The 22,246-nt window shown below is 41.7% G+C and overlaps 4 protein-coding genes across 5 annotated transcripts; 1 reads left to right on the plus strand and 3 right to left on the minus strand.

The window, feature by feature from the left end:
• Positions 1-9,309: 9,309 nt before the first annotated feature.
• Positions 9,310-10,163, minus strand: LOC120906528. Its single transcript, XM_040318273.1, has 2 exons — positions 9,583-10,163; positions 9,310-9,515 (listed from the first exon to the last, which is right to left on the minus strand). Exons 1-2 carry the CDS (start codon positions 9,985-9,987, stop codon positions 9,510-9,512), a joined length of 411 nt encoding a protein of 136 aa, XP_040174207.1. The 5' UTR covers positions 9,988-10,163; the 3' UTR covers positions 9,310-9,509.
• Positions 10,164-12,397: 2,234 nt separating this feature from the next.
• LOC120906520 lies at positions 12,398-13,622 on the plus strand. 2 transcript variants are annotated; one of them, XM_040318263.1, is made up of 2 exons: positions 12,398-12,486; positions 12,631-13,622. In XM_040318263.1, exon 2 carries the CDS (start codon positions 12,646-12,648, stop codon positions 13,417-13,419), a length of 774 nt encoding a protein of 257 aa, XP_040174197.1. In that variant the 5' UTR covers positions 12,398-12,486; positions 12,631-12,645; the 3' UTR covers positions 13,420-13,622. The 2 variants fall into 2 exon arrangements, with proteins under 2 accessions (XP_040174197.1, XP_040174198.1); XM_040318264.1 differs by having other exon boundaries at positions 12,444-12,532.
• A 2,271-nt stretch (positions 13,623-15,893) lies between these two features.
• Positions 15,894-17,157, minus strand: LOC120906523 (sex-lethal homolog). Its single transcript, XM_040318267.1, has 2 exons — positions 16,485-17,157; positions 15,894-16,407 (listed from the first exon to the last, which is right to left on the minus strand). The coding sequence occupies exons 1-2, from the start codon at positions 17,090-17,092 to the stop codon at positions 16,323-16,325; spliced, it is 693 nt and encodes a 230-aa protein (XP_040174201.1). The 5' UTR covers positions 17,093-17,157; the 3' UTR covers positions 15,894-16,322.
• Positions 17,158-21,186: 4,029 nt separating this feature from the next.
• Positions 21,187-22,060, minus strand: LOC120905848. The gene is made up of 2 exons (XM_040317076.1): positions 21,461-22,060; positions 21,187-21,393 (listed from the first exon to the last, which is right to left on the minus strand). The coding sequence occupies exons 1-2, from the start codon at positions 21,899-21,901 to the stop codon at positions 21,388-21,390; spliced, it is 447 nt and encodes a 148-aa protein (XP_040173010.1). The 5' UTR covers positions 21,902-22,060; the 3' UTR covers positions 21,187-21,387.
• Between the last annotated feature and the right edge of the window lie 186 nt (positions 22,061-22,246).

The raw sequence follows: 22,246 nt of genomic DNA on the forward strand, positions 1-22,246 counted from the left end.
AGCTCCTATCTACAGAACTCTGTTAAGACTACTCGTTAAAACCATTTCTCTACCATCTTACAGGTAAAGGTGAGGCGCAAATAAACTATCAAAATCACAGCTTATTGCTATGGATATATTCTTGAGACGGCAATGAAGTAATGCATATGAAGTCATTATCATGCAGGTGTATTCTATTCGGATATTTCGATTCGAGTCGAGAAAATAAACTTCAAACTGGACTTTTCCGCTTTTGACTCTGTATATTACTTAAGATATATTACATTGTAAATAAAACTACTATGAAACACAACAATGGAAGTTTTATTTCCCCTGCTGTGTAGCCTAGACTTTGATCCTTCGAATAATTCAGACGTATTCTACTCTATTCTATAAATGAACACACAAAATTGATCATCTCAAAGTCGAGGCGACTTGATCATAAAAAAATACGCCTGATTGTCTGTTGTAGTCGACGGAACTTGATCTGGCCAACCAGCATGTCTTCAATTACGATTAGCTGAAGAAAAAGACCATTGCATGGATAGTGTCAAAACAGTCAACCTGGTTTCATGATAAATACCGATTAAATCGAATACCAAAAACATAGGAAAAAGAAGCATAGAAAGTAAAAAATCCTGATCATGCAATGTATTGTCAAAATGTCACAAAAAAGCATCAATTTTCGCAAAGAAATGCGCACAAACATGATTCAACTCCTGTATCGTACTCACCTTAGTTGCTTTTCCAAACAAATCAACTCCTTCAGCACTTTTTGTAACTCCCGAGTGGATATTTGTCTGTTTGCCTCTGGTATGGTTCTTAGCATTCTCGCCAATCTCATAAGTCGGTATATTTTCTGTCTCGTCGATGTACACATCGGCCTCTAGTAGAAAGAAATCTTCAAATATAGCATAGAACGTGATGAATACACATCGGCTGAAATTACATGTGCTGGGAATAATGCCAGGATATATACATGCTTCATACTAGCTATTAGAGCGGGAGCGTCAATGTGGTTGTTGAGTGTGGTTGGGTATTTCAGGAAAATAGGTAGTGTAGTAGGTTTGGAGATAATATGGTCGTCATATAGTATGTTCGGTTTTTGATACGGTCGCCATGTAATATGATGAGCGTACAACGGTACAACTGATCAACGCGTACCATCGCGGTAGGTCAGTGTTTCGCTGACAAGTATCGAGGTTGAATAACACTTTGTTCGAAGCGGACTTTTCGACACTTGATCGTCCAGGCGATCATAGAAACCTTTAGGAGATTTCCCTTACTGGAAACGTTGGAGTTTAGAGGCCTTACCTTGGGTAGGGGGACATAACTAAACTCTTTAAATGAGAAGTCGATAGATGTTGGATGGGCATAGTCCTATCCTGACAGTCCGAACGAATCTGACTTGCCACGGTCGGATTTGGTTTTATTTATACTCAATAAGTTTCGTACATTTGGTTTTGTAATGTGTTTTTGTCCTAATTAAAGGTTATTGATATGAGGTGCAATTTATACATTATATTGGAGTGAGGTGTCTATGTTTTTACGAAGATTCTGGAAAGTATAAACTGTTCTAGCTAAAGAACGGGTGCGTTCGTCGATCTTTGCCTACACTGCGCTTTTAGCAATAAGTTGCTATGCGTTCTCTGTTTCTCCACTTTGCTGCAGTAACGCTTGAATTGCTTATGTTGCCCGTTTCGGTTGTTTTTGATAAGTGTGTCACGTCTGTTATTTGTTTGAATGGACGGCCTGAACTCTTCCGGTTGCGGTGCTATGGTATGATCTGATTTGCTGAATGTGTTATAATGAATGTGTTACAATGGTGTGGTTTGGCTTTCCGAAATGTGTTACGATGTGTCTATAGCTGATAGTGTGTATTATAATAAGTGCTGTATAGCAGATATGCTACAGTAGGTACCGTACGTGCTACTTTGAATGTTTAAGATTTTCAGTCGTGGTACTATTTATGTTACGACGGTGATTGTATTATGTTTTGTGCGTTTGGGGATGAAGAATCTAAAATGTTCGAAGGATCCAGCTTTTCTGGATTCCTCTCGTCCAGAACGGTGGAAATTCTCCAAGCCTATCCGCTAGTTCTCTTCGCTTTTTCTGGAGTTATTCAGACAGAAAGCGATTCGATCCTTTGCCTTCCTTCCTTTCTTTTTTTGAGACTTCGGCGGACTGTTCTGAAATAAGATGTTAAGACTTTCGCCTTCCGTTCGAATCTGCATCCCTCTACTACTCATTTCCTGTTTCCCGGTTGTCCCCAAATTGTTTCGCGATCCCAGTGGTCCCGCCTATTGACACTTGTTTCCCAGCCAGCTTAAAACCGTAAACCTTTCCAGGGACTGTGATCAACCGATGCTTGATCTTTGGCGGTATCGATGCTGCGCGCGTGGTTTTGTCGCGACCAGGGGTGTAGCTGGCAATTATGGGTGATTCTGCTGCATGCGCTAAATACACGTAAGGTAGCCATTTTTGCATGCTTTATTTTTCTTTATCCTCGTATTACAGTTTACTTCGTATGCAACCATTAGAGTACGTAAACAAAAACTCCCTTCCAATGAACTACCAATCAAACGATCAATCCAAATTGTCAGAATGCTTGGATACGTTACGAAACAGTTTCATTTACAGATATTAACAATTAACCTACCAGCCACTCTCTCCACCATCCCATCCTCTACAATCCAATTACAATTGAAAAACACCACTCTTCGCACTCACTTTAATCAGAACTATGTCGCACTCACTTTAATCAGAACTTCGTCGCACTCACTATAATCAGAACGACCGCATTGCTTCACTTATACAAATGAGCTATTTGACTTAACACTTGCTTCAACTCTTCGGTTATCAAGTATGTCAAGGCCATTGAGCTGGTATCTCATATGATGGGATGGTAAGTCATCGTTTATACTCCTTCTCTTCAGAAAAGCCATCACCCGTTTTTAGCCACACAAATTTTATATTCCGCTACATCATGTTTGTTTATTTCTCTCTCTATTCCTTTTATTTAGAGCTGCCTCAAACCTCAAAGACAACTGAAGCGTACTCTATCACATGATGAACAGTAAATAGATTTGAAAGAAATATTAGAAGGAACTTTTTACAACTTCCAGTTTCCTACTGGCTCTAGAAATATCGTTGTTTAAAGTTGCGGAATTTTCGGAACGGAAATTACGAAGAATCGGAAGGTGTGCGCTGTTCTGATTCTCGAGCACGAATGCCGTTTTATTCTGACGATTACGCCTACGATACTTAAATATTAACGTATGACCGCGAACAAGGTGTTAATGTTTTTGAGGTGTATTCACAAACAATTTTCGGTTTCTACAGTTGTGAAATTTGTTATTTGTTATTCATTCATTAAAATTCAACGGACCGTGAGTGACCCACTTGAAGCGAATTCGCTTATATTCATTAAATAAAAGTCATCTTACGGTCATCGACTATTCCCGTTTAGTCTTAGTAAAATAATTAACAGCTATTAACACAAAGATCACACGGCACGAATACAATTTAATAAAACAGCGTGCCACATGTCAGGTAGATGACGATCACAAATGACATTAAACTAACGGCACATACGAATAAACGGATCAGAGGAGCCGAAGCGAGTGCGGCGTTCCTCCACGTCGAGTAGCGATCTTGCTCGGAGCGACCTCGGCGGGACATACATGTTGAGCTTCGAAAGAAGCGCGGGCGAGTCGATCAGATTGTCAAGAAGTCCAGCGACAAACAGCCTCTGAGCGTTGCAGTTCTATTGTTTCTGTTGTGGCCGTATTGTTGCTCACCCCTGGATCGCGGCTGGCGACAGCCGCCGATACCATTCAGACGGCCGACGCAACGAGAGAGGCGAAATTCAACAATCAAAATCAACAATGCGAAATCTGATTAGGAGAATTAAAATTAAGGAATTGCTCGCTCTCTTCCGATCTGGGTTTGGTGGCGAACAGTTGTGTGTCAGCGCGGCACGGATGTATTATTTTATTATAATATAAGTTTTAAATTGTAGTTTGTGTTCGCGTCATTTCATCAACGCTTTATCGGTCAACCGAACACAAAAGCTTAAATGTCTCGATGCCAAGCAGCGCACAGCGTTTCTCATACTCTTGTTGGACACTCCAGGAGCGCAAAACGAACCGCGTAAATTTGCGCTGGATCGACTTTAAACGCTGTATGCCACCATACTACCGAACCGTATTTTAGCACTGGCCGCAACAAAGCGCAGTATAGCGTCTTGATGCAGACCGGGTCAGTGATGTATCGTGCTATTTGTTTTAGTAAGCCAATCAATTGATTACCCTTTAGTGACAACGTGCTCTAGCTGTGTCGTGGAAGCTCAACTTTTCGTCAAGGAGCACTCCTAGATCCGTAACACAGCTTTTGCGTCCAATAGTAGATTAATTTAACGCATAGTCATACTCTAAGGGACACCGCTTTCTCGCAAACGCAACTACAACAAATTGTTTCTCCAAATAATAGCCGGCTTCGCAAATAAATGAACCCATTTTAACAGTCGTTTAAAGTTCATATTGGTTTAACCGAATTGTTGTTCCTTCCTGTTAAAATAAATGATCGTCAAAACAGCTAACGTCTGCTCAATATCGCATATAGGCAAACACGGGGAAACAATTCGAGCAGAAGGGTAAATGTACCAATAGTGGTGCAATTTGTAGTGGTACCGATGTGTTTTAATCGATTTAAAGTGTCAGGAAGGACAATTTCTGAATATTTTAACACATAGCAATCGGAATATGTTTTATCTTCGCAATCACAACCATTTTTATCATGAAATACATCAAATTTACGAAAAAATACATATTTTTGTGACTGCTTCGTTGTACCTATAATGGTGGTATGGTTCCTATAGTCGTCGTATCGTCCTATAGTGTTGATAAACAAAGATGCATCAAAAACTGTGTATAATATCAATGAAACTTAGTTTCGAAGCTGTTTTCGTATGAATAGCAAGGATTACTGCCATAATATTGGTTTCTTGCGTAATTTGATCGTAAAAAAATGTATAAATTTGGTTGATGAAAATATCGACTAAATTACTGCATCACACCTGTCGTCAACCTACACCCGGAAGAGTGTGCTTGATTTGAAGTCAATTTTCCATTCAGCCATATAAGGAAATTTTGGCCTGTTTTTGGTAAATTACCTACAGAAAACTCATTTTTGTTGCTTATTTTAATGAAAACAGTACGACATGTCAAAAATGTCGTCGAAAAAATCTAAAACGACCTGTTTTTATTGACTTTCTAACAAATACCACTAAAGGAACATGCCTGCATTGTGTACCTACAATGGCACTATGGTAAAAAAACACTTAAAAATGCATAAATATGGTCAAAAGGCAAATAATTTTAGTAAAATAATAACATTTCATAACAGTTATGTTGAAAAACTAGTAATTGCGTGGTTATGTGGTCATTTAGAACGTTTACAGAAATATGAGTTTCGTTATGAAATCCTAAGGATTTTAGAAAAATGTTGACACATTTCACAAAATAATTGATTTTTTGGTCACTAAGTAACGGAATGGCCCCACTCAACTTTTAAACCCTTTGTAAAAGGCTAAAGAACATTTCACACTAACGTAAATAACTTAATTACTTGTAATTTTCCGTATGAACCGCATTTTAGTGCAATACCACCACTATTGGTACTACCACCACTATAGGTACATTTACCCTATAATTAAACGACTGTTAATTTTTATCACATACGCTCTTGACAGTCGTTTGTTTAACGACGGCATAGGACCAGTCGTTAAAATTAACAAATAAACTCAAGTTCGCAATGCCGAATTCTAGCAATTTTAAACGACTCTGGTTAATTTTTAACGACTGTTAATTTTAAACCATTTCTTCCGCGATGCCAGCTAATATCTACAATATAATACTGTACCTTGATTCCAGATTGAGTTATAAACGTGGCAGTGAAGTGACAGGAAAACACAGAATTATAACAAAACGGCCCTCTGGTTCAAATGAAATATAATTCAAGAATCCACTAATATCTACCAAACTTAACCCTTTACAAGCCAATCATAACGCTCCAAAGGTCAAATCAATCAAATACCAAACGTTTTACGCAGCACCTCATACTCACAACAGGTTTTGAATTTGGAGATGTGCAACTAACTACAATTACTTGACTAAAATAAAACTGTATTATGCAGTCAGGGAATATTAAGATACACAATTGGTCTTCTTATAAGAGCCAGCTGGATTCCATGGCTTGTTGTTGCAAAGGTTCCATCGCATCGTCCGTCCCTGCTAGACAGTTGTGCTCGATTAGCGAACGATGACTGCGAAAGTGAGTGAACTACCAGGCGTCCCCATTGGGCTATTTAAAACAGGGTTCTCCCGTTACTCCAGGTTTAAAAGAAAAATAATTCTTTTCAAATTAAATATCCCAAAACGAGCATCTGAAACAGAAGTGGTTAGGTTCAATTCTATTCGGACCGGTGAGTTTTTTGTATTGTGTTTTTTTAGGAATGACTAACAATTTTTCGTAAATAATCATAAGCTGACCGGCTCCATGGAGAGATCATGATACATCATGCCCGTCGCGTGTGACCCTTATTGTCCGTGGATTGACTATCTTACCATGGTTAACCAATAAGTCAATGTTGGATAAACCCATAACGTGGTAAATACAATTCTTCAACAGCGTTGGTTGTTGCTCCAAAACAAAATTAAAAAAAAAATATAACTTTGACAACTACGACAATAATAGTCATTTAAATAAAAACATAATCATATAAATGCTGTAGATAAAAATTATTTTTATAAGCATTATTTTTAGTTTCACTACAACAGTGGAACGCGTCATAACCAGGTTTATCCGTTCTAGTGGCTCAGTCGTTCTACGAAAAACTCGTAATGCGGGAGGCTCTTTCCATATGATTTTTAGGAAAAATGAAACAATTGGTTCCCGGATTGCAAATATGCTGATAAAAAGGGCTTATTAACATCTGAAAATCTTTTTCATACTAATAATTTGAAAGATATTTGTTGTTCACTATTTTCCTGTTATTATAATTGTTCCTTTTTCATGGAAAAGTTGTCGATTGGTTTATTCTTTAATTTAAGAAAAACATGGTTGCTGTCGGTGTGTTCCACTATTAGACATTAGCATGAAATCTTTATTTGTCTCAAAAAAAATCTAGCATTTTTCAGAAATTGAAAATTGATTATGGTAAACATTCTTCAGCATTAATAAGATCATCAAAGATTCAGATAGTTTTGTTGACAATAAATCAACAACACACTTTAACACCAGATATGTGATCAAATGAAATTTCAACAAGGGCAGCGCATCGGCAGGACAAACTCTCGCCTTCATGGAGAAGTAGATCCAGCCAGACCATCCAGAGAGCTCAACATAAACCAGACAATTGTGCCTGTATTATACGACACTTTTCCTCCTGACAATAGTTTTTTATTAAACGTTTGGCTACTAACAATGCGCAAATAAAACTTGAGAGATGGTTAAAATCAAATAAATAGTCAATATTTACCAATCGTGATTTTGATTTCACATCGACATCAAACATACGCACCAGCAACACAAATGATATTGGTCATGATACGAGATATTACTCGTAATGAGAGATATTTATTGAGCATTCAGATTTGCTCATTATGCAAAAATCTCGTTCTGATGGGTACTCGTTCTGAGTGGTTCCACTGCATTATTAAGTTAATGTGCATTTCTGTACATTCTATTCCAAAAACAAAAACCTACCATCTATCAACTTATGGAAAAAAAGTAAAAATGCTGTGCATTCTTTCACGCCTCGTACGAATGTATATTGTTCTACAAAACTAAACTAAACATAACACAATCACTCATTATTATATGCATACAAATAGCAAACTGACGAAACGAATTTTGGCGCATTTATGGCGTGAGTGTGGAAAGTGTATGATTGAACCACGTGTCGTAGTATTGTAGTGTAGACGCGCATGTATGCACACGTCATATGGGTTATTTGAATCGATATATTTCAGTTAGATTATTAACTGCTAGTGTTAAGATTCATATAAAAGTACTGAATAAACTCCATCAGTGACAACTGGTGAGCAGTATCATCATTCGTTGCTACATCGTCCATCTGAGGATCTTCCAGATGCTGCAACAGCGGAAATCTCTACAAAGGTGTCGATCTCGTCCATACCTCACCGGAATGTCTTTTCTATCAACACGCATAGGCAGCATGTGCTATTTAGCGAACATGTTTCCCTGCAAACTGTGCAACTTATCATCATCTATTCGTTTGGAAACGAGCATTCCGCAAGCGCTTCTCAATCCATTCTGATGACTAAACGGCTCGCGAAGCTACTTAGACTTCTTCGGACTAATATGAATGTACCGATTACCGAAACCGGCAGAAGTGCACAAAACGATCAAGAAACGGCTTCGGCTGAAATACCATGGATAATGAGAGCTTAGTTGCACAGACACTGTTTTGCTGATGAACAAGCTAGCAGAGAGCTTGCCTGCCAATAATATACTCATTCCCGATTAGCGTGAGTATGGGTGCAATTGCGTTCACCCGATAGCAAGAAATGACAAATGCTTACCAAACACAACGAAGAGAGACGAAGCTGACCGAAGTACGATACGCTTGCCGCATCATCCTGAACTTCAATTGGCATCGTGATCATCTAAGCTACACGCACTGTAAAGTATGTCGTATTACAAATGCTGAAAGATGACGGCAATCTAGGCTGCGACAAGGTACATACAGCCAAATCGAGGCAAGTAAATTGGATGCAAAAGAAGAAAAGCGGAAGGAAATAACCTGCAGATGAAACATACTTAACTCACATGACGTCGCTGACATAGCAGTGGCGGATTCAACGGTAAGCGGACTGAGCGGCCGCAGAAGGAAGTCCCTTTAATATATAAACTCCGTAGATAAATAACGCAACAAACATCACAGTCAATAAAGTAGCGGATAAATACAAAGCTCCAAGATTTAAGCTCTAGTGCATGTTTGGGGTTATGCCACGAGGATTTGAAATATTATGTTTGCATGCGTTTTTTGCACCACAAAACTCCAACGGGATTTTCACGAATATTCCACGTAAGAAAATATTCTCAACGATATATGTCTTGTCAAGTTACATAATCGCTTATGACACATGTTCTCATCACTCAAGAGATTTTAGCCCTTCTAGCGGTATAAGAGTACAACAACAGACAACAACAGAGAACAGACAAAAACTACTGCTAACACAACAGGCGGACGGATTCGAAAGAATGACTGAGTACAAGTTGCATTTTTTTTTCTAAATTTTTGCTTCAATTTTATTCTATAATTTTCTTTGACCGAAAGTACATCACATTTTTTTATCCATGTATCGAAAATTGCAAGACTACATCCACTATTATTGGAACACACACAGGACTTTATCCGGTTCATTCGCTCCCTTCACTCTTCACGCTGCTGGCAGGAATCGGCACACCAACTCAGCTCATCGCCAGCTCCACTGCTCAACAGCTTAAACCTACGGAAGCAAAATACATAACATTAGCAAACTCATCAACAACCACACTAGCTTCTTGCCCACCGACCTCCACACGTGCACAGCGATCTTCGCCTTCGGCTGCATCTTCCGAGGCCTCCACGATGGCTTTATCGTGAGCTTCATCATGAGCTTCGTCGTGAGTGGTCTCTTGCTCGACGTGATCCTCGCCCACGCTGTTTGCCTCTTGCGGGATTTCCTCCAAAGCTTCTATCGGCTTTCCACTGATGTCTTCACTTTCACCTCGCTCCACAATGTCACTCATTGCATCTTCTAGAGCCTTCTCGATTTTCGACTGATCCTCATCCGGCTTCTCGACACTCTGATCTTGAGCGGCCTTCTGCTCATCCCGTTCCTGTACGGTCGATATCAGATCATTCCCTGGCTCAGTCGCCAAGGGGGCCAGGTCGACCAATTCCGACGCACACAGCTTTTTCTCTGGGGTGGTAGCCATGGCTTAGCCACTGTTCTGCACACTGAAATACTTGAAACCGCTCACGGATAATGTCACTGGACGACAAACAAGAATTGTAGCGCTCGATAGGGAAAGTTCCACTAGCTTAGACTTGCACTTAGACACTTGCACAACGCTCGCCACGAAGATGTTACTAGCTTCACAATATTTGAACAACGAAAGGGTGCGTGCGCAATGAGGGATCGGCTTTTATAGCCCTCTAATGCACAAAACATGTCAATGTGTTTGTGTAATTGTATTCTTAGTGTAAGTGACCAACCGTGTGCAGTTATTTGCCTGACTCATTCTTGATACTTCCCAGGGTTTCTCAGCATTAGCTTCGTTAAAAGACAGGATAGGTTAAATCGTGTAATAGAATGATAATAATGTTTTAATTTGTGTATGATCTGCATCGAAAATCTGTGTTTTGATGCGTATGTCATCCTTCCGTGGAGTGCTGTCTTGTTTATCAATTGAATTTAATTTTCTCATGTTCGAAATGGGACTGTTTCGGATGATATTCTGCTCGTATTTGATGTACTTTGTATACCTTGCGCTGGAAAGTCCTGCTCAGAGCGCAGTTTCGTTCGGTACGTGCCTATATGATCACAAACATCGTTCGCTCATTGTACGCAAGTGTTCGCGTAGAGAAGATGATGCGATGAGTAATCCTTCGCCACAACAGCGCCACTTCGCTATACAGGATTTGCTATCGCTTCAATAATTTCCGTAACAATACAAAGGGAGCTTACAGATCGTTTCAATGCAAATTGCAGACAGCTTCAAACTCCTTTCATTCATCAAGTTTTTATTTAATTTCTTCATAACCAGTCCCTAGCCAAGCCGCTTTTAAATTTAACATATGGGCCATGCACTATTACATTCACTTCACATTACATGTGTGTGATCTCCAGTAGGCTCTGATGTCCCGATGCATTAGCATTTTCTGTCGCATTATCTGGTAAGTTCACAACCGGAGGCATTCTTGCAATGTAGTTTCAAACCGACACCAATTATACGTGACCAAAGAGTACTTGTTCTTTATTCAGGAAGGACGGCTTTGCCGTATGCTTGCCAAAGAGTGCTTAATTCGAGGCAAAACAGTATTTATTCACCTGAAAGATGCACAAATCCCCAGACTAGAAAACGCTCAAAAGAGCAATCAGCAAAGCAATAAAATGTATTATTACATTTTCTGAATGCTCACCAAAGCAAAGATCTACGACCGATTTTGCGTTGACGTTGAGAAGCATTTCCAGGTGTAGATGACCATTGCCTCTCTCATTTGAAGGCATTATTGTAAGAAACCCAAAAGATCTGCTTTTCTGTTCCTTTTTGTTGGGATTCAATCAGCTAAGCGTGAGCATAGTTTGCCATCAGAGGGGTGTCACGATGAAGTCATCCACAAATGATGCACAAAAGTATCCACAAATATCAAAAGAGATGTATGTTTCCACCGCAAACTGCTCCCCGGTAGCTTTAATGCTTTCTGCCGACACCCCAAGAGAGCAGGCTTATGGGTTGCTTTATGGCTCTTTGTGAACACTCTCAAACGCTCTACACTCGAGAAATCCTAAGAGAAAAAAACGTACGCTATGAATCGGATGTATCGTATGTACAATTTGCGAACAAATTGTTACACAAATAAATATCTGAATTGGTATTCCAGTAACGACAAAAAAGTTAATGATAAAAATTGTAAAACAGAATGGATCTACTCTTCCCTTGAAGTTAATGTAATATCAACGCACCGTCGTAGCTGCTTCCATCCTCAATAAGACGGGATGGGAAAGTCTTGGTTCACAAGGGTGCGAGAACGTCATTATAAGATTCTGCTTTGTGGTGAATATTGTAAATCTGAAGCAACAGTTTTATTGCAAAAGGAGATGGTCTTGTCCCCACTGTACGCATTGAAGCTGCTCCCAATAAAGCAAACGCATAGAAGCAACGATCGATTTTCGCTGTTTGTCACGGTTTGAAGCCTTGCGATCTTCGTCCATCCAGAGACCGGATATCGATCACACCGACACGGCTCCAGACACGGTGAGCTGTACGATACCAGTCATGTCGGACCGAGGGAACGGTGTCCGATGATTTATGGCCCCCGCGCTGGTCTTGCGTTTGCAAGATATTCCAAACGGAGCAAAAAATATATGATCCATCCCAAGAGCATGGCCAACAGCTCAATGGAACAATAGCTGACAAACAATAAAGGAGTGTAGTGGTAGCACAGCGAAGTTAGGGTTAAGAAGACACTCCGGGATGGGGCATTAGACTTTTGAGATTGCAGTGGACGCAATTGCGTTCGAACATTACCTAGTCACTTACACAGATGCCCAACTGGACACTCTAACCGGATGACGTGTGCATGAATCTGCATGCGAGCACTTCAAAACACTTTCGATGCGTACCTTCTTGCGCTAGAGCGTGGCTCGCATTCTCTCTTTGACCGTGCTACTGATCGGATCTGTTTTTGCAGACTCAGCTTTCCATTATTGTGTGAGTATTGGAATATAGTGCCTTTGCAAAGTTGCTCAGTTTGTATGTACGTATGAGAGTGAGTGTGTGTTTTTTCGGTTTTTGTGGTGCTACTTTTACACTAAACTGCATCTAACTGTATGTTCACATGTATCCCCTGTACAGCCGTTATTGCAAACGATGGAGCGAAAAGCTATCCTCACGCACGTGTACGTCGGAAATCTGGCGCCCAACGTAAACGACCAGCTGCTACGCCGCTACCTTTCGAAGACCGGGACCGTAATATCAGCGAAGATCACACGAAATGCAATGACTGGAGAGTCCTTGTTGTACGGCTCGGCCGTGTTCGCGACCACTCGGGACGTCCAAAATGTGATCCGCCGACTGAACGGAAAGGTGTTCCACGACAAGCCGCTGCTGGTGTGCTCGTATGGGGACTGTTCGAGCGAGCTGCACCACTACCAGCGCACTGTCGTAATCGGCAACAAGGAGCAGTACCTAACGCATAGCGCCATTTGCAAGCGGTTCGCACCGTACGGCCGAGTTCTGTTGTGCATGCAGCCCAAGATCCGGCACCGTCCGTCCAACGCTGTGGTCGTACTGTTAGAATCAGCGGAGGTAGCTAGTCTTGTTATGAAGACCCGCCACGGCTGCTGGTTTGTCAAAACATACCGGGAGCGAATGAATGAGGTTCGCTGGAGAACGGAGACATCCGAGCTCGAGCCCAAGCGGAATCCCTCGCATGGTGCTACCAGTAGTGAAAGAAAAGTACGTGGCGCGCGATCGGACGATCCGAGGCCAAGTCAGGCTGTTGTACCCAAACTCAACGTCGCTACCAGACAACAGGCCGGGCGTTTTGGTCGCAAAGCTTCCAAAGCTCCTGGAATTGAAGATGACGATGCAGTGTTTAAAATCTTTGGAAATCTGGTTCTCAACGATGATGTATTCCAATAATAATAACGATCAATATTCATTGATTTCTACATACACTGAGGGCCTTTGAGCACTACAATTTTATTAATATCCCATTTGATAAAACTATTCAGCTCAATGTTATTTCGCGAACTCTACTTTGATTATAATAACGCAGCATTCTTATTGAACTATTAAACTTTAATATTATCTAATATATTCAACAACAGCTTCTGTTAGTTCAATTGTCACAACGCACCCATTTACTTGAAATAAAGCTTACTCTCCTTAGTAGGATGCAGCATTTAATCGTGTCTAGTTGCATTTGAACAATAGCATCCTGAAACGATTTGCTTGAGCAGATATCCGAAAACTCATCCATTAGTTGTTTCACGGGGAAAGAAAGGTTGAGTGCGGGTGAAATTACCATGCTATGGTCACTGACATACAGTTTCGCGCAGATCGTCTGAGCGTAATTGCCTGCCCAAGGATTGCCGGACGAATTATTACATGCAGCTGTGCGGTTTTATTTCACCCGATTCCTTTGCCGTGCGAACGTCTCGGCGCAAGCGATGTGATGTGCATCCTATTACAGTTTGAGTCAAGGAAGGGGATGGTGAATGGTTATTTCAGTGTCGGTATATCATTTGCATTCCATTGATCGTCATGTATCGGAACAAGAATACAATTAAAATTCATAAATTTGGCGATGGAATTAAAGCATATGTAAAAGCTTTACTATTGTTTTGTTTTATTGTGCATCATGAGTTTCGGAGAAAAGATTTTTATAGAGAAGCAACGGCATATCAAACTTAAAAAAGAAAATTGTGTTTCAAGTGGCACTGACTCATAAACAATACATATGATAAGTCATATAAGTTTCCACATTCTCCTGCTAAAACAGATCGAACAGATCGATACAGTCCAATGTACTGGCAGCGAAGTGGATGTTTTCTACGTCTTCTTTTTGTCACCAATCGATCAGTGCCTTGTTAGATTTTCTTTTATTTTCCTGTGAAGTATTTTCCATGGGCCGGTCTGGTGGTACCGTCGTCAACTCTAACGACTTAACAAAATGCCCGTCATGGGTTCAAGCCCAGAATATACCGTGCCCCCATACGTAGGACTGACTATCCTTCAACGGTAACAAAAAGTCACTGAAAGCCAAGCCCACTTCACTAGTGGGTACAGGCAGGCCTTGACCGGCAGCGGTTGTTGTGCCACTAGACGAAGAAGAGGAAGTATTCTTCAGCAGCAGTGAGTATGGAAACGCTGACGCGAGAATGGTCGTTCAAGCTTTGCGGGCATTATGTTTTTGGTTTTCGCACACGCGCTATCTTGCCGCTGCTCGTTCAGCGGTCGTGTCGTTCTCGCGCTTAGCCGGTACTACGTCCGATATAGACAAGTTGTCTCGCGCAGACAGGTGGTAAGACGCATCTTGTCACAGGCCACGAGCTTCTTTTGAGACATGTCCGTCCTTAACCGCCAAACGGTATACGGCCTACTTACATGTAAATGACTAACAACTACATGATAGAGGAATGCTTCATTTATCAGTTGCTGAATTCAATTTTAATATTTGATAAACTAAGCTTCAAAGCTTATTTGCACGAAGCCTCAATAACCGAGAAATTGGGGTTATAGTTCCTCTTGTCCCCTTTTACCAACGATGGGCAGTATTGTATCAAAATGTACGAGTATAGGACAATTTTGAATAGAAATCACTATTTCAATAGGTACATCAAAAGGGAATGTGGGAAATAAAACAGCGGTTAGGCTCGACCACGTCAATATGCCGGAAGAAACTCTCCAAAGCATCGGGGTATTGACCGAGCAAAATAGACAAACGTAAATGATAAAACAGCTGAGCCTTAATCTCTTTACTGCAAAGGAACATGGTGGAAGACGAAGAAGCAAGCGAGAATGAGAGAGAATGTGGGACTAAACGAGAAAGAGAAAGTGATCGTTTGGAAGACAGCATGTTCTTGGACGCTTGGTTCCATTCTACTGATTCTTCGGCCCACTCCATCACCCTCTTTCATACTTCCTTCGCAGCATCATTCGCCGGGGACTTTCAAAGGTGCTTGCGATGCGACGCAAACCGTATGTTTTTGCATAACCACCCCCGGGGCCTTGTCATAAACCGTCCGTCTGCGTCGGACGGCACAAACGGCGGCGATCGCGGTGCCCAATCGATGAATGAAGATCACATATCTTCGTCCGTCGTGTTATTTTACGAGGCTTTATGGCATTCGTCTCTCGTGCGGCTCGAGATGACTGTAAGCATTATGGCTCGTAAAACGCTGGAAGTTTGGTCAGCAGCTCCAGAGCGCCTCAGTGGCTTATATCCATTACTGCATACAAACATCCCAACTATCGTGTCTGTCTGTGGCAGTGAGAACGCCTATTGATTAAAATAGTTCCAAAATTGCTTTTTCTTATTTATGATTTATTTCGCTAGCAAGACAAGCATTATTGACTGCATCTTCATATTGAAATCTCATCACCGTTACAAAAGCTGTCTTGATAAAGGAATTAATAAAAGAATTTTAACACATTAAAAATTGTGTAAGTTTATAACGTATTGTATTATAGTGTATACTATATTTTTAACGTAGCTCGTATAGACTGATAATGGAAATGGTATGCGATTCGCAGTAAGTACGATGGTGATTTATTCAAAATTCATTCAAATCAGTAAAAAACAACCTTCTTCTAATGCACTGAGCTCCACTCCTGGCTCAAGTGAAAGTAAACGTGAACCTTGAATCTATATACCAAGATAAAAAAAAACTTGCAATTGCACTTTTTACTTGCACTCGATCACTATTCTTCTGCGTGGGATCCACTTCACTCTGCCAGGATGCATGCTTCGCTGATGAACGAAGCTTTAGAATGAGCGATATGGAATCCAACAGCGCCTGGACGAAAGCACGTGGAAGACATTACACACCCAACCAGGCTCTTGGGAAGAGGGATGAGGCAGCCGATGAGGCCGCCGGAATAAATGCTGTGCTCAAGTCGATCGGACTGGGAAATGGTAGGAAAAACACATCACTGAATGAAATTTTCCCCTTCCAAACATTCAAACACACACTCATACTTACACAGCGTCAGTGAACGGCAATAGTTGGTTGGACAGCTTCACGACCTTGAGACGGGAATCGTCCACCACGGTGTTGTCCATAATGCGGGAGACGAAAAGGGCCTGTTTATCGCTCTGGTAGCGCAATATCGCCCAACCGAGCGGCTCTCGGTGCTGATCCCGCAGCACGGACACATCCCTCAGGAGGCCATACGTCCCAAACAGTTCGCGCAGCCGCACCGCTCCGAACGACTGCCCCAAGCCGGACACGCGCACGTACCCACCGAGGAATCGGTTCGTCTGCAGGCGCTGGAACTCGGCCGGCGAAACTGGTGCTCCACCGTGCACGGTGTAAGAATGTCGCACGCGGAGCGCAAACCCATCGCCCATATCCCATCCGTTGAGCTGCAAGTGTGCCTCCTCCGTGTCCATGGCCGACCTAAACGACACATACGCCTCACGGTACCCGTACACGCTCCGGCCCATTACAATTTGCATCACCCGGCCTATCCGACCGAAAAGCTCGTGTAGTACTTCCTCGTCGATCCATTCGCTGAAATTGGTAACGTGCAGCTCGGTGGACGTCAGGATTGGCCGGCTGGTGGTAGTAAAGCTGGCCGCCGCGTACATCCGAGTGCCCGCCAGCCAAGCACCGTTCAGGTGACGGGCCGCGTTCTCCAGCGGTTCTGGCTGGTCGTAAACGACGATTGCCCTTTTACTGCGCCGGGGAATGTGGGGGCGAGCAGATCATCTCCCGGAAGGGGCCATATAGGTTCAACAACATACCAAGCATTCTATCGTCGTAGAACGAGCTAATGTTGCCCAAAAACAGGCAAAAGCGCTTATTCCGCGCAAATGCTTCTGGAAGTGGCACAACGCTGGCCGACCTGTCACGCACTTGGTCTGAAAAGAGCAGCACACATATCCACCACACACACGCACAACCACGGTAGCAAATTAGCTCCAACTTTTTGAATATATTTATCGTGAAGCTTACCTCCTGTGTAACTATGCATGATGTTGTTTAGTTTTTGTTTTCCACTCGCACTACAAAAGAAATCACTTACGAAATATGCATTCATCTTGCATCGAACTTTCCTCACCGAGCTGCCGTATTGAAGTGACGAACCGAAAGGAAGCGACAGCAACATGCTGGTACACTGAAACACTCTCGCTGACCGACGCGTTTGTGGGAGATTGAGAGAGACTTGGTCCCTGTTCGCTTTCGTGTGAGCGTTGCGCCCGATGTACAATAATCCACTCGCTCACATCTGTTGAGTGCAGCGCACGTTTGACGTCACTAGGGTGTAGTCAACATTTTTTCTCGTTCTACTCAAGAAATCATCAAACCTGACAGAGTGAGACAGCATGTTGGTTGTATTACTAAGGTGATGTTTCATCTCATTTATCAATAATTTTATACAAAAAAGTGGTAGCTGTTGTACCCGATGTTGTGATAATTATTGACACCGAATTGTTTCATTCGATGTGTTTGATGAATCGAATTACAGATTCAAAAAAACATTCGACAGTCATTCTAAAAAATGTCATTTGTCACAATGACACTTTTCTCGTGCCTTCTGTTGTGGGCCGCCGTGCGTGCCGACCCCTGGACTTGCCGTGGCAGTTGCGCTGCCACCGGTCAACGTCCAGGGGGACGACAGTGTGTACACGCACATTGTCGCACACACTAAGCGCGCGAGGCTTAGTGTGTGCCGAGCGCCATACAGGCAGAGTGTGCACGAAGGCCGATCGAGCAGGAGCTCTCGGCAGGGGCGCTCGGTGCGACTGGCACGCGGCCTACGTTGTAAAGTGTTGATTGTTTGTGTCTCCTATTTATTATGTACGTTATAAGTGTTTGAATAAAGCAAAAGTGTTTAAACATAACACCTTCCTTTGTCTTTGATTTTTCCCATTTCATGTGAACTAGATCTCCATTGAAAATGGAATCTTTTTTTTTCGTGTTTTCGTGCGAATTTCTGTACTCCTGTAATTCTAGATAAATGTTCTAATTGTTCGAGTGTAAATTTGAGTGGTTGAATAGGTAAATATTAGTAAATGCATGGTAAAGAAACGTTTACTCTCCAGGAAAAATGTCAAATGCCCTAGAACCTGTCATGAACCTATATCGTTCCTGGAATCGATCATGAATCCATTTCCGTTCTGAAACCGATCATGTATTCCTACCGGTCGTGGAACCTATCATGAACGCATACCGGTCCTGGAACCGATCATGAATCCATACTGGTCCTGGAAACAATCATTAAACCTTACCGGTCATGCAACCGATCTTGAACCCGTACCGGTTCTGGAATCGAACGTAAAACGTCGATCACGAACACATATCGGTTCTGGAATCTATCATTAACCTAAATCGATTCTTGAAACCTATCATGAACCCACACTGTTCCTGGAATCTAGCATGCAGCATACCATGCCATTCCGGTCCTTCCAAGGAACATGTTCAATCTTATCATAGTTTCAACGTTATTGTTACGGTTATTTCATCAAGTCTCCCTTTTTCATTTGCATGTCTTGTATGGCCTAATAAGACTATCCAGCATATTCTATTCCTATAACCGAGTCGTCTCGACGTCGCGTTGACGAATTTTGTGTGTTCATTTGTATGCAAAAGTTAATTTTGGATTTCATTTTCTCGACTCGAATCGAATCGAGTTAAGATTTTTCAAATGCCCTCAATTTGCACCACAAGCTATGTCAAGGCTGTGCCATAATAAACAAGACATAAAAAGTGTTTTGGAAACTTCCAGTCATGTATACTTTTGTATTACAAAATATCATTTTGGCTTTTGAGGAATTTGTTTGACAAAATATCTTCATGGCTGACACATATTGGACACACAAATGAACAATCATATCAATAAAAATGGATTCCATTGGCTTAATATCAGTATGACTTTCCAGATCACAATTTGCAGTTCTATTGTTGTGGCTAAGATAGTTTTAAACAGCATACAGCTTTAATAAGCACTTGTGCAGACTAACAAGTTTTAAGACTCTCCACGTTGAGGTAGTGTCCGAGATACGCGGAACCTGGTATATAAATATTTACACAATCGTTGTTACGTTCGCGATAATTATTCTGTAACGAATGTCTCAAACTGTAATTTCGCGTGGTGCGCGATCATCTTAATCTAGAAACCGGGAACGCTACGTGTAAAAGCGGAATAAATATGTGTCACAAACACTAACATACGGCACTCACGCGTACGTACACTTATGTACTATTTATCCTCGGAAAGGATACACTAACACCCTAAAATGTATGGGCTTCCGGGGGTATAATAGGGACCGAACTTTTAATAAACAAACCATTCGGATTATGCAACTCTAAGAAACCTCGTCTTTTTTAATTTTGCATATTCGGATCACGAAAGAAATCTCTCATTCCTCTTCACCCACTTCTGCGGCATAGGCTCCTCAAATTACTTGAGAGAGCAACTAGCGGGAAGGTTAATCATTGATGTCGAACGGTTGAGAAGATCGCTGTTACCCGAGCGGGTTTGATTTATAAGGCCGCATCCTTCGCGTGGCCCACATATCCGTTCGCCCTAGTAACAATCGTGGTTTTATGATTTAATACAGTATCAGTTAATAGCACCATGATTAAAAACAAGAAAAATTCCTTTGATTTTTCAAAATCAATAAGAAGCGAGAAGATGTTTGCATTCTTTGGAATCGTATTTAATAATGTATACCGGAGATGAAACCACCCACCCGCATGCAAAATGAAAATAAACTTAAATCTATAAAACCGCTTCGTTTTTCGTAAATAGCGTCGCTCAGGTATAGTCTGTATAGTGTGTTCCAAGTTCCTTAATATGCATTTAATAAGATCAGTTGATCTTGATGCTTCTTCTTCTTCAATTTGGCATAACGTCCTACGCGGACATGCCGGCCTACACCAGGCTTTCGAGACTTAATTCATTACCACGCAGCCGGATAGTCCATCCTTGCTACGGGGGAACGGTCCATTCTAGGTTTGAACCCATGACGGGCATGTTATTGAGTCGTTCGAGTTTATAAGCCAGTATTATAAGCGCCTTCAGAGCGTTTTAAAGGTTTTACAACTTTAGAAACTGTTAAGCATCTTCGAAAGTCATGTTAAAACGATATGTTAGTACACTCATAGTAAAGCATTCTTTAGACATGTTTAAGTGTAAAACGTGTAGGTAATGTTTCTTGGACTGGAACGTATCATGAACCGATACCTGTGCTGCAGTCGATCATGGAGCGATACTGATCCAGAAATAGCTCCCGATTTCATTCATATCATAAACCAATACCTGAAACTGTTCGGAATTCGGAACGATACCTGACCTGATCCGGGTCAAGAACTGAAACGGTTCCAGTTCCAATTGATAAACCATATCCAGTAGTAATTTAGAAATAGTGTACGAATTGAAATATCGTAGGAGTTCACGGTACAAATTAGCGTAAAAATTACCGTACAAATTAAAAAAAAACTTGTAACATGAATAAGAATATGTGTTACGCGAAAATGTCATCCATAAGTATTAATTAAGCTAAACCGGTTTCTGGGTCGTTTATTTCCAAACAAAACAAACGGTCTAAATTTTTCACCGCGAGTATATGTGTGTATTTTGATATTTCGAGAACATATTGTGACTACTAAAATCAAAACAGGCGGAGTATTATATAATTTATAAGCCCAAGGTTTTTTTTTCTAAGTATTTGCTTCAATTTTATTCAATAATTTTGATTTACCAAAAATAAAAATTTAAAACTCTTTATCCATGGATCGAAAATTGCAAAACTACATCCAACATCATTGAAACACACAGGACTTTATCCAGTTCATTCGCTCCCTTCACTCCCTCTGCTGCTGCTGGCAGGTATCGGCACACCAACTCAGCTCATCGCCAGCTCCACTGCTCAACAGCTTAAACCTACGGAAGCAAAATACATAACATTAGCAAACTCATCAACAACCACACTAGCTTCTTGCCCACCGACCTCCACACGTGCACAGCGATCAACGCCTTCGGCTGCATCTTCCGAGGCCTCCACGATGGCTTCATCGTGAGCTTCGTCGTGAGTGGTCTCTTGCTCGACATGATCTTCGTCCACGCTGTTTGCCTCTTCCAGGATTTTCTCCAAAGCTTCTAGCTTGTCACTCTCAGCTATCGGCTCTCCACTGATGTCTTCACTTTCATCTCGCTCCACAATGTCACTCATTGCATCTTCTAGAGCCTTCTTGATCTTCGACTGATCTTCAACCAGCTCCTCCTCCTTCTGATCTTGAGCGACCTTCTGCTCATCCCGCTTCTGAACAAACGATATCAAATCACTCCCTGGCTCAGTGGCCTCCTCTGCAGCCCACTGGTGCAAAGGAATGCTCACGTATAAGTCTCCCAATTCGAATGCACTCAGCTCCTTCTCTGGGGTGGTAGCCATGGCTCAGCCGCTGTTCTGCACACTGAAACACTTGAAACCGATCACGGATAATGTCACTGGACGACAAACAACTCCTTCCACTAGCTTAGACTTGCACTTAGACACTTGCACAACGCTCGCCACGAAGATGTTACTAGCTTCACAATATTTGAACAACGAAAGGGTGCGTGCGCAATGAGCGATCGGCTTTTATAGCCCTCTAATGCACAAAACATGTCAATGTGTTTGTGTAATTGTATTCTTAGTGTAAGTGACCAACCGTGTGCAGTTATTTGCCTGACTCATTCTTGATACTTCCCAGGGTTTCTCAGCATTAGCTTCGTTAAAAGACAGGATAGGTTAAAT

Source organism: Anopheles arabiensis, chromosome X (assembly GCF_016920715.1).
Source record: "Anopheles arabiensis isolate DONGOLA chromosome X, AaraD3, whole genome shotgun sequence".
Taxonomy (NCBI): domain Eukaryota; kingdom Metazoa; phylum Arthropoda; class Insecta; order Diptera; family Culicidae; genus Anopheles; species Anopheles arabiensis.